The 12,646-nt window shown below is 36.9% G+C and overlaps 1 protein-coding gene across 1 annotated transcript in view; it reads right to left on the bottom strand.

Moving 5' to 3' along the window:
* LOC138695897 (acylphosphatase-2) overlaps positions 1-12,646 on the bottom strand; it is a 53,833-nt gene that overhangs the window by 27,459 nt on the left and 13,728 nt on the right. The window contains exon 2 of the mRNA XM_069820243.1: positions 5,305-5,431. Coding sequence (XP_069676344.1) covers positions 5,305-5,431 — 127 coding nt within the window. The remainder of the gene's footprint in view (positions 1-5,304; positions 5,432-12,646) is intronic.

Below are 12,646 nucleotides of genomic sequence, written 5' to 3'. Positions count from 1 at the left end.
AACTTCATGCACAAACAAGCTGCTGTGGCACGCGTCAAATATGACGTCACGTCAATATAGTCTATGAACAGCTAACCTTATATCCGTACGCCCTTGGACAAAATACGATCCCTAATTATAACTAGAACTTGGAAAATTCAGGTGGCCCAAATTTTGTTTCTGGTTACATGCACGCCTCACCATGAACTTAATCCCCGGTCTATAGAATTGATGATGATGTAAATTAATGATGGCGAAATGAGTTTGAGGTCCAGCGTCGGAAGTTATCGCAATTCTGCTTCATTTGGAAAAACGTCACCTAGGTAACTTGTCGCAACCAGGATTTGAACCCGGGACCTCTCGTTTCTCGTCAGACGTGTTAACTGTTAAGGCTGATTTACAATAAACCAGGAACGGAAACGACAACGAGAACGATAACGGAAATATTGTTAAAATAATAGTACATTATGCAACGAGCCTATAATGATAGTAATTAAGAAGCGAGTATGGATGTTTATGAAACGAGCGCAAGCGAGTTTCATAATTTTCATACGAGCTTCTTAATTACCATTATAGGCGAGTTTCATACGACTTTTTATGCTCGACCATATTTCTAACTTGAAATTATTCATTTTATTTGTATCTAACTGACCTTGAGCAATACCTCGTAAATTGTGAGATGTGCGCAGACGCCAAAGTATTGATTTTTTTTCCGAGGAACAGATGTCCACATTGACCTTGATAGCCTATAAGAACTTACAGAGTAAACTAAATATTAACTTTGATATAACATTGAAATTAAATTAGACATTGAAAAACGAGATGACAAATTGAATTTATTTGAATGTTATTTACAATTAACGCTAATTATTATAGTAACAGAACATAACCTTCTGCGACAGTATTGGATTTCCAGCCTCCGTGACTTTTCGGTAATTTTCTTTCGATTGCATATCCGAGAATAATCGATACTTGAGGTTTTATAACGGTACAAAGCTGACTTGTCATTGGCTGGACACCTGTAAGCTGACTTGTCATTGGCTGAACACCTGTACTTTAATGAGTAGGTGTACTTTAATGACATGCATTAAAGGACTGCTACCAGGTGTATAGTTACTACATTTCGGCATGGTCGAGCATAAATGTATTTCCGTTCTCGTTCTCGTTCTCGTTGTCGTTTCCGTTCCCGGTTTATTGTGAACCAGCCTTTACTCCACAGCGGTGAACTGCTACTCAAGCGTTACTTTATAATTGCTCAGTGATGCACAATTTGAACTGAAACAAAGACGTCGGGATTTAAACCCTTGTCTCCTACGGGTACAGCTAGTGTTGATATAACTGTATAATGTGTCATAGTCCAGAAAAAAGGCGCTTCCTCCTCCAGGAGGGAGGGGAGGATGACCATGAATCTATTTGCTTTGGCACCTTACGCTGTGAACGAGGTCATGTATTTATTACTGAACTCTTAATTTCTGTGTACATTCTATGCAGTAAAAACCGAACGAAAATCTTCCATTAACATTGAAAATTCGTTATTAAAATATACATGATGTAGTTTGCACTTCACAGCATCTCTTGTCCCATCATCGTCGTTGTGATCATTAACACCATCATCCATATTCATGTATTAGACATATTTACATTTAGAAATCTACATAATCTCGAACATATCGCCTTCTTATATCCACTGATTCTTCTACATATTTATTATGGCCTCAATACACCTATTCGCTGTACTGATTTGTCCATTTACTTGTGATATTTTAATTTATTAATTAGCTTAGATTTCAAAAAGGCATATGACTCGGTTAAGAGAGAAGTTTTATATGATATTCTTATTGAATTTGGTATTCCCAAGAAACTAGTTTGATTAATTAAAATGTGTCTCAGTGAAACGTACAGTAGAGTCCGTATAGGTCAGTTTCTGTCAGATGCGTTTCCAATTCACTTTGGGCTAAAGCAAGGAGATGCACTATCACTTTTACTTTTTAACTTTGCTCTAGAGTATGCCATAAAGTCCAGGATAACAGAGAGGGTTTGGAATTGAACGGGTTACATCAGCTGCTTGTCTACGTGGATGACGTGAATATGTTAGGAGAAAATCCACAAACGATTAGGGAAAATACGGGAATTCTACTTGAAGCAAATAAAGAAACAGGTTTGGAAGTAAATTCTGAAAAGACAAAGTATATGATTATGTCTCGTGACGAGAATATTGTACGAAATGGAAATATAAAAATTGGAAATTTATCTTTTGAAGAGGTGGAAAAATTCAAGTACCTGGGAGCAACAGTAACAAATATAAATGATACTCGGGAGGAAATTAAACACAGAATAAATATGGGAAATGCCTGTTATTATTCGGTTGAGAAGCTTTTATCATCCAGTCTGTTGTCAAAAAATCTGAAAGTTAGAATTTATAAAACAGTTATATTGCCGGTTGTTCTATATGGTTGTGAAACTTGGACTCTCACTTTGAGAGTGGAACATAGGTTAAGGGTGTCTGAGAATAAGGTGCTTAGAAAAATATTTGGGGCTAAGAGGGATGAAGTTACAGGAGAATGAAGAAAGTTACACAACACAGAACTGCACGCATTGTATTCTTCACCTGACATAATTAGGAACATTAAATCCATATGTTTGAGATGGGCAGGGCATGTAGCACGTATGGCGAATTCAGAAATGCATATAGAGTGTTAGTTGGGAGGCCGGAGGGAAAAAGACCTTTAGGGAGGCCGAGACGTAGATGGGAAGATAATATTAAAATGGATTTGAGGGAGGTGGGATATGATGATAGAGAGTGGAATAATCTTGCACAGGATAGGGACCTATGGCGGGCTTATGTGAGGGCGGCAATGAACCTCCGGGCTCCTTAAAAGCCAGTAAGTAAGTAAGTAATTAGCTTAACTATGTTGAACTTCTTTCCAAAGGTTATTTCTATTACGGTTATTTGCCTGGAGTATAGTTTTGTTTTTTCCATTATTATTCGCCATCCTTGGTATAATAGTTACCATAAATGCCATGCCAGCAAGATATCGTGGGTTCAAACCATGTAGATGACTTTTAAGAGCGATGAAATCCTTAGCATGATTTATATAGTACAGTAGTGGCAAAAGAAACCTAACCGATCCTTGTGGCTGATTTCAGAGTCACAGGTTCAAATTTTCTAGTCACAAAACACGTCCATCTTGTATAATTAATTGCAACAATGAAATTTATTGCATTTGTCCGATTCTTACCGTCTTTTGTTTCCTTCAGTGCCTCAAACTTACAGACGAAAAAACTTTGAGAGTTTTATTTTCATCTGGCACCAATATTACATTTCTACCTCTATTCGGCAAAGATAACTGCGTATTTTTACATTAAATAGCAGTACATACCTCTGGCTTCACTATCCATATTGAAATTACCACAGTTTGACACAATACACAGCACAGGATTCTTTTGTATCAGCTACAAGGATCGGTTCGGTTTTTTTTTTGCCACTACTGCATATATATTTTATCTTTCGACGCTTGCGAGCGGAGATCGGCAGTGGCAGTACACAGCGCAGTTGTACACATGCGAGCGTGGAAATATAAAATGTATGCACTGTACATGGAAGCACCTTTTGCAATGGAATATAATTTACGGGAGGGGGTACTACGACCCAACACTGCGACCTATTACGATCTATTGCGCTAACCTTCAAGCTAGGTGTATTTCCAAACTACACCGGCTGACTACACTAAGGTTCGCTGGGTACCCACGTTTCGAGCAAGCCACCCCACTCGTCCCTAGGCCAGCCCCCTCCGTGCGTCGCCAGCTATGCTGGCTCGTGAATCAACCTGTATTTGGTATTTTTGTAATGTGAAGCTATTATCCTTAGCTCTCAAGCAATTGTGAAAACTGCTGTCTTGTAATAAACGAAGTAGTCTTGCATTATTTTGTAAGTATATTTATGCCCAGTTTCGGAAAAGACAGTTACCTGTACATACAGAGTTATCTATGATTTAACGCGCTGATATGTTTAAAATGAATTTCCGAAACAGCAGTTATCGTCATCTTTACAGTTATCTATGCTTCAACTGGTAACTGTGCCTCGGCCTGTAGTTACCTGGCTGTTAGTACTGATTCGAACAAATACCGACATGCGACGCTACTACATTACTGTTTCGTAAACTATAATAACCGATATTAAATAATAATGTAGATCACAATAAATTGATTTACTATATTATCTGTATAGTTTTAAAAATTTGGCGTTTTATTTACGTAACTTACGGTAAATGTTTTACTTTCTATGACATATTAGGATAATAATGTGTGTTTTTAAACACAATTTTGAACATCTCAAGTTTAATTTTCGTCATCAACTAAAGATTCTTTGTCGTCAGTCGAGGAATATTTTATTCTTGGGTGTTCTACCAATGCCAATGCCAAGTCGATTTGAATACATGAAAGCATTCAAATGGACGAATGTAAAATATTTTGATATGTTTATTAGTATGGCTGCCATAGCCACCACAGCTGAATATGGTTGCAGTTTTGAAGCAGAAATTACATCTAGTCCTCTTCACTAGTGTTATTTACCTCGATGATCACGCCAAATACCAACAATTATTGCTTTTTTAATCATATTATGATTGAGTTGGAAGTGTACATGTACACTATCGTTTTATCACACGGTTCTTTAATTAAAAAGCCTTGCACCTACTTGTACAGAGCCCACTGTGTACCTATCAGCCATATTACTACTGAAAACTTCTGCAAAAAAAAAAAAAAGTAACTATAAATAACTAAACAAATCACTAACAAAATACTAGTGGAGACATCTATGGACGACAAGAGATACTGAACTTGAAGTTACCTCAACTGTTAGTTACAAGCACTGATAAATCTACATTTAACTTTCAGGAAACTCATGAAAGTTATCAGTTCAGTTAAATTTATAAGAAGAATTAAGTAACTGAGAGTTAACTGAGGTGTACCAGAAACAGGGCATTAGTATCATGCTTATCGAGTATCCACAAATCTTAACCTCTTTTACTTAAAGGTTAACCGTAGCTTATTGAGCTGCTGGCGTCTCAACGAAGAAAACCTAAGTCAATCCTTGGTGAGATCTATAAGTAACAAAACGACTTTGGCGAAAACATTTTCAGACTACTCTGGCTTCCTTTCTCGATTCTCATGCCGTCAATTTTCAATTACCACTGAATTATCTGAATGGCCCCTATAATGATTAAAAAGAAAAAAATTGCATTAAATATTGCCAGTTAACTGTCATAAGTTTCTGGTTGGTCATAATCTTGCTTTCTTGCGAAGTTTTTAACAAGGTATACTTACATCTGTTCAATTTTTGTTCTCTCTCCTTGAATCTTGCCCACGATTGTACCGGTTTTGCTGTTCTTCACCCAGCCTCCAATCCCCAGTTGCAGGCACAGATCTCTGCAATATTTTGTGAAGTATACACCTGTTATGCAATAAAGATACAAATTAAGATCATGACATATACTAAATTTATCGAACTGCTTTTAAAATTGGTATGCTAACTTTATGTATTTATATTACAGCCGTTCTCATCTTCAGTTTATAGAGGCCATTTTTAACCTCATACAACCACACAAAGAAATATATTTACAGCGGATAATCACTTGAGTTCTACACGGGGTTTGTATTCCTCTCATCTGAATGCGTAATATTCTCTGAATAGCCTAATATTATTACGTTTTCAGACATAACAAATCCAAACACACTACATCAGTGATGTCAATCAGAGCGTATATGCGCTAAGAGAGCGCTTGCTCTACTGGAGCACGCAGAGCGCGCCAGCTACGAATACGAGCTTCACTGAGGGTTGTACAGTGTACAGTTGGCATTAATCATGCACCCAGCGAAGAGATCGTATAACAAGTTCCAGTTCGAATGAGCACTGCAGTTCCTATGCAAGGAACAGGAAGGAGGTATACTTCGCACGAAAACATGACGACCTTCCCTCATCCCCTTCACCAGTTAACTGCAGGCACGCGCAAGGGATAAACCCTTAGCCGAGTTGCCAATTCTTGAAGTCATTGTGATTTGCGAACGTTTTTCAAACTGTGTTCCGTGAAACCGCGATTTTCAGAAAGACTAATATTATCTTTGTAAATATACCTTAATTTATAATTACTAAAACAAAATTGGTATAAAAATGAACAAACTTATTTTAAAAACACTTCATATTTATATTTTCACTAACATGTTTTGCCTAAATAAACAAAAAATGCAGACTTCTATAATAAGTGTTAAATTCTCATGTTATTGAAGTTCCAGAATTTTATACTTAATTAAGAATGTTGCGCTGGTAAAATTTTCTGAAACTGTGATCAATGAATAGTTATAGAATTTATAGTACAAAAGAGTAAAGTTAGATTTTATCAGCTTCGCCTTGGGTGATAATTTCTACGAACGCATAAAATCTGTTTACTCTAGTATGCTATGCAATATTTTATTCATTACTGGTATGTAAATTTAATTTTAAATTGTAGGGCTTTTCTTTGTAATGTGTTGTTGGCGAAGAAGTTCATATATATTCATTTTACTATTGCTAATATGTTGATTGTCATGTAGAGTGATTTAAAAACATTTAATTCACTGCTGTAAGTTAGAAAACTTTTAAGCACTGCTGTGAATAATGTCATTATTTAGGTTGCTAAGGACGGTCTTGCTGTTGGCGATATCTCTTTCGCATACTGTTCACATACTGTTCGGCGAAGTAAATCACGTATAAAATCGTCTATCTTACCGAATTATGTTTTAATTTGTTTATTTTCTCTATAGTTGGTGAACCGTAATTCTTAATTTCTATGCCCCATATATCCAACTCCGCCTGTTGCGTCCGATGTTAAGTGATTAAGATTTATAATTATTAAACTGCCTGAACTTTCGATTACTTTCTGGATAGAATTTGTAACGTCAGACACAATTTTAACACTTTGTTTTCTTAGCTACGCTCCTCTGCAAATAAGATATTCTGTTTTCTTCGACGGTGTTATTTGTTGTTCTTGTCGTGATCTTCAGGTGAATCAGGATGCCTGACTGCGGATCATCTGCTCCAACACTCATTAATCATGGCCGGAATAAATTAGACATATTGAAGCGCACAACGGTATAAAACAACACGTCGACAAAGACACTGAGAATGGGTGAAAACCAACAGGTAGAGGCAATGACTACTAGATTTGGCAATGCTGGGATCTATTGTATTTCTGCCACGCGGCTAGGGGTTGAGTAGAGGATGGGGGTTTATGAGAGATTACCAATTCCAAGAAGAGAGGCCGTCATGTTTCCGAGCCAAGTATAATATAGTGCTTAATATGTGGACAACATACGATTAGTAAGAAAAGCAGCATACAGCGACATTATTCAACATATAATGAACAAACATACAGAGATATCGAGGGGGAAGAACGATTAAAATTATTACATACAGTACAGACTACCGTAAGTGCAAATATCTACATTATTTACTATGTATAAATTAATTTATTATTTCTTTATTGAGGGTCCTTACAGGGAGTTATCCCCAATTACAAGCACACCAACATAAAGAAACACAAACAACAAATTAAAAACAAATGATTCATAAACATGTGCTGTAAACACAAAGTTTACAAAAGTTCAGTGTATATACTAATGTGATAAACTTCTAATTTCCAAATACGTAAACTGAATTGACAGATGTATAGGGCTACATAACAAAAAAATCAAGTACAGTTATTAAAGAGGTATTCAATTGAAGACAGTCCTGTAGGCCTAAATAAATAGTGTTCAAATTTAATGTATGGGCTATTCCATCTCAAATCGACCGAAATATAGAGAAAATTGACCTTGCATTTTTTAAATACAATGAAACTTTTTCTGTCCGTTGACAACTGTGATATAATGCTTTGTGCAAAGTTTGAGGCATCATAACTTAATAGTGTTTAAATTAAAAATATTTTAATTTATCGTATTTTCACAAAATTAGCAACTTTAAACTGTTGTGGCTCCGAAACCCTTTCACCCAATGATCAAAATCATGGTTTATTTTGATGCTGAGAAATTAAAGTTTATATTGACATGTAAACAGTTTTTCTTACTTTTTATGGAAATGGAGGAATTTAGATTTTTCTTCATTAAGACGCCTTTGCCCACGAAAAAATATTTTTAAATTATATGGTTAGATTCCGCATTGAAAGTACAAATGAACATATTTTTTACTGGTGCACCGTTGAAAAGAAAGTATTGAAAATATCAAATAAAGAAAATAAATAGTACGCGCGTGAACTAGCCAGCTGACTGTGAGACGGGACCCAGCAGAGACAAGCAAGGACAGGAGACAAAACATGTGATGTTTCGTCTAATAGCGCATAGCTGGGCTAGCTTTATCACAAGTTTTCATAAACACAGGAGTAAAGTGACGCCCAACGCTCGCTTATCTCCAGTGCGTGCGGTATATACTGCTCCGTTCAAGTCTAGGCGTGTGAAAATAATTCACTTTGTTCGCCCCTGTGTCTTGCTCTTATCTGTGTTTACGGCATCCCACTCCAGCACTTAAGCACGGGAAGGAATCGAACGTCCGTTATGCACTCTTTCTTTGACATCACTGCTCTACAAATTATACAGACCGATTATTTAGTCCTGACAGCTCAGCGACGCGAAAGAGGGGAAGTAATAGGAGGAGTGGGGAGAGTTCCGGAGTAGAGATAAGGGCGAGCGGTCGGTAAAGGAATGCAGTACAGCTTAATTGTACTAGAAACATACCGCTCTACCGCACGCATGACATCCGATCGCTCCGAAAGCAAGCGAGTGAGTAACCCAAACACCCCTTGGCGTAACTAAATGGACTCGCCTGACCCAGGCGCACATCGCCGGCTACCGTCAGGACTAAATAATCGTACTGTAGTCTTTTTCGTCATTTGTTGCAGATTTTCGTATGAATTGTTTCGAACTTTATATTTTTTTAAATTTTATAATAGACTATATCAGTTTCTTTAAACATAATGTACCTTATGGTTTTACAATTTGTTTTCAGGTTTTTAATTTGATAATGGTGTTAAATTTAGTTCATACTTTACGTTGTGTCCATTAAAGTTTGTTGTTAGTTTTAGCTACTTTCGTCAAACGACGAAAATAGTTACGACGTCCTAGAAAAATACTACTAGTGCTGTTACTGCTTCTATTACTACAGGGTTATTGAATGCAAGTTGGGAAGTGCTTTTTACTAAATCGATGAAAAGTTTGAAAAACAAGCAGAGCACTTTTTTCATTTTCCGAGATTTTGTAATGCACTTCACAAACGTGTATTGCACAATATTTTTTGCACGATCATATATATATATATATATATATATATATATATATATATACTATAATTGCACAGTAGACATACAGCTTGTCCAAGTCAAGTCTGCGAGTGGGGATATCGGAATGGAATGTAGAGGCAAAACACAGTTGCCACATAGGTCACTTGACGCTCAGATTTCAACGTGTGCACATCGTTTAAAATACACTACGGAGCGCACGGATTTTTTGTCCTTGTCTTCAGATAAAGGCAACAGTTACGCTGTCTCCCAGCCTTCCCCCTCATGCAACTTTCTCCACGCTTGCCAATCAGAACGCCAAACCTCACTGTCAAGCAGAAGTAGAAGTACAGTCTATTTAAAAGTGTCTTAAATTGTTACCGCTCTATGAACTGAAGCACAGTAGGAAAACTTTGCTGTCATATGAGACTGTACTGGTCTCCTCTCGTTACCGCCTACTTTCACTACAGAACTGCCTCCAACTTCCCCTCTCGGCTCGCAGACTTAACTTGGTCGAGCTGTAAGACAAATTGTATTGTATAATTATTAATTTCAATTCAGGAATCCGCCCCTGTGCACGAGTTCTAATCTTTCAGGGGCGAGCTAAAGTTTTTCTGTATATATTATATTTTATGTTACAATTATTAGCAAAATAATAAATAAATAAATAAATAAATAAATAAATATTTTTAAAATTGAAAATACAATATATTTTGCATTGAACATTTAAACCAATATTATTCCAAAGCCTTCGCAAAACTGTACTGTAATCGTAACTAAGTAACAATAAGTGCACTGTAATGGGTCTATTTCAGTATAGTTTTATGTTATGAAGAATGGTTTCCCTAGCAACAAGTTTCTATGTGGGAATTCTAAATTTCAAGGCCTGACAGCAATAGCTGTAAATACAGCAAAAGACACGATCGTGCAAAAGAGTAATTTACGTAGGCCTACTATTTCATATGCTGAATTTTGAAGTGACAGTTTATAAAAATATATTTTTTTCATTTATCACTGTGACGGATACATAATTAACCTGGAAACGCCTGAAAAGTTCTATGTCATGTTGATGTAAGACGTCGGGTCTAGACATTGTAAACATGAGCGAGTGAGTAAGGGAATTCCGCTTTGGCATCATGTCAAAGTCCACGAGCATCTTTTGTTTACGAAGTATTTGTGATGCAATTTGGCACCATTTTAAGTTGGTATTTGTCCACGTTGTGTAAACCGAATTTTTATATCCCTACTTTATAAAATTATAGTTCCAATTACAATTCCGTGTTTGCTATGTTATAGATATACTCTACATAGTGACAGCCAAACACTATCGTATTGCAATCTATTTACTACTCCGGAATCCTCTGATTTCATCGTCATCGTCATCGTCATCAGTAACAGCACATCATTGCCACCACGAATTATTGTACAGAGTCATCATTTTATTTTTAATAACATTTCTAATATTTACCTGGCTATACCTTTGAATCGGTTGAGAACCGGAAAGACCGTTTGCTACCCCCTTCCACGACTGGAGTTCGATGATACTGGCGTAAAATACAAACAAATCACTTTACTAGGTATAGGAGGGAAGAAAAGTAGTTCTTCTATTTACGTAAACTAGGAAATATCGCTATTTTGACTTTGATAATTTTCATTAGGTTTTTGTTTAATCAAAATACAGTACAGTATTAACAATGAGTGTTTTTACTCACGAACTGAGCTGTCCATGTGGACATATTCATTATGCAGTGTGTATATTATACTGTCTACAGCACATCAGCGTACAATATAGAGAATGAAGTTAAATTGAAAAATAATCATAATATGAATATTTAAACACATTTTTGAAAATGGTGGCCGTTCATTTCGATACAGGCTTCAGTTCCAATGTACCTAATTCCAATTACCAGTTTCGTTCTTCGTACTAGTAACTCATGTTGAAATAATTCTGTACCTACTCTACAAAAGAGTACCTTACGTACTGTAAATTCTGTCTTCACTTCTGCCCGACCCGCACAGATAAAATTGCTCATACATACTATCTACTGTCCGTCCAAGTGGTCACGTCGCAGGGTCGTACAAAGGGGGGAAATCACGTGACAGTGAATTACTTAACGAAGCCCTTTTATTTAAGTTATTTTAAACAGTTGTATAATATTACGTAGACGTCCAGTTCCTAAGAGAAATTAATGTTCTCAGAAAACAGCTAAGACAGTCCAGCCACTAGCCTTTAAAGAGAGGCGAATAGAAGCAGGTGGGGGAAACCGGGATGGAACGTAGGCAAACGGACGACAGTACCTGTGCGAAAATGATTCAATAATGAAAGCTCTTTCGTCACTGGAAAACGTGAACATATTTTTGGAACATACTGTTTACTATGGCCGTAAGGCTACTATGACTGTATATGCGGTCTTGGTTCTGCGTGGAGGACGGTTGAACTTCATTAGTAGAAGGGGTGGGAGTGAAGTACATTAAAAAACTGAGGTACAATAAAAATTGAAGTAAAAATAAAATGATGTCCCTATATTAATGCTCTTCATTCTCCACGTTGGGTTTAAATTTATAACTTGCCAAAGACCTTCATCTGTTAAGACTTCCTTTATATAGGAATATAATTATTTTTAGACGAAACACCATGTCCCCATCCGACGGACGAATCACTATCAACAATGACATATGCCTTCTCTTCAAATGCACTGCGTAGAAATTTGGGATGTAACCCAAGCATAATGGTGCACAATTTAGTGGTTAGAAGTTGTGCACTGCCACCTCTCCTAGTCCCGAGGTAGAAATTTTATATTAAAATTCCTACCGCTCCGGGAATCGAACTCGGGCCGGCTAGTCTGGAGGCAGACGTGTGAGTGTATTCGTGTCTGTGCTATTTTACTCATGTTTCTATGTTGCATTACGCGATGGAGGTGGGAGGGAGCCTCCACGTTGGTGACCAGGGGATGCAATAGTGATCCTAGTATTGTCGGACCATCGGATCTGTGCCCCCGTAAGATACGCGAAATGAACCCTAATTCCTTCTCAGCCTCGGTAATTCATTTCTCTCCCTGCATTCCTATCTCTCTCTATCCTATTTTCTCCCTTTCTCTCCCCCACTATTCACAATTTTGAGCCTTCTTGAGGGACAGTTTATTTGCACTTGCAGTCCAGTGTTGTCAACTCAACATGAATACTGTAGAACGGAGTGGCGAAAGAAATATTAACAAGTATTAAATACGTACGTAATAGCATTTTGCGATGAAGAGAAACAAACAGGTCAATATCTGTTTCCTATAAATTAGGCAAAGAAAAGAGCAGCTGCGGTCACAGGTGGGGGTTATTTTATTTAAATTAATTACATATTAAAATTACTTACT

This window comes from Periplaneta americana, chromosome 3, assembly GCF_040183065.1.
Source record: "Periplaneta americana isolate PAMFEO1 chromosome 3, P.americana_PAMFEO1_priV1, whole genome shotgun sequence".
NCBI classification, from domain to species: domain Eukaryota; kingdom Metazoa; phylum Arthropoda; class Insecta; order Blattodea; family Blattidae; genus Periplaneta; species Periplaneta americana.
The sequence above is the reverse complement of the archived record's forward strand: the minus strand, read 5'-3'. Positions and strand labels throughout refer to the sequence as shown.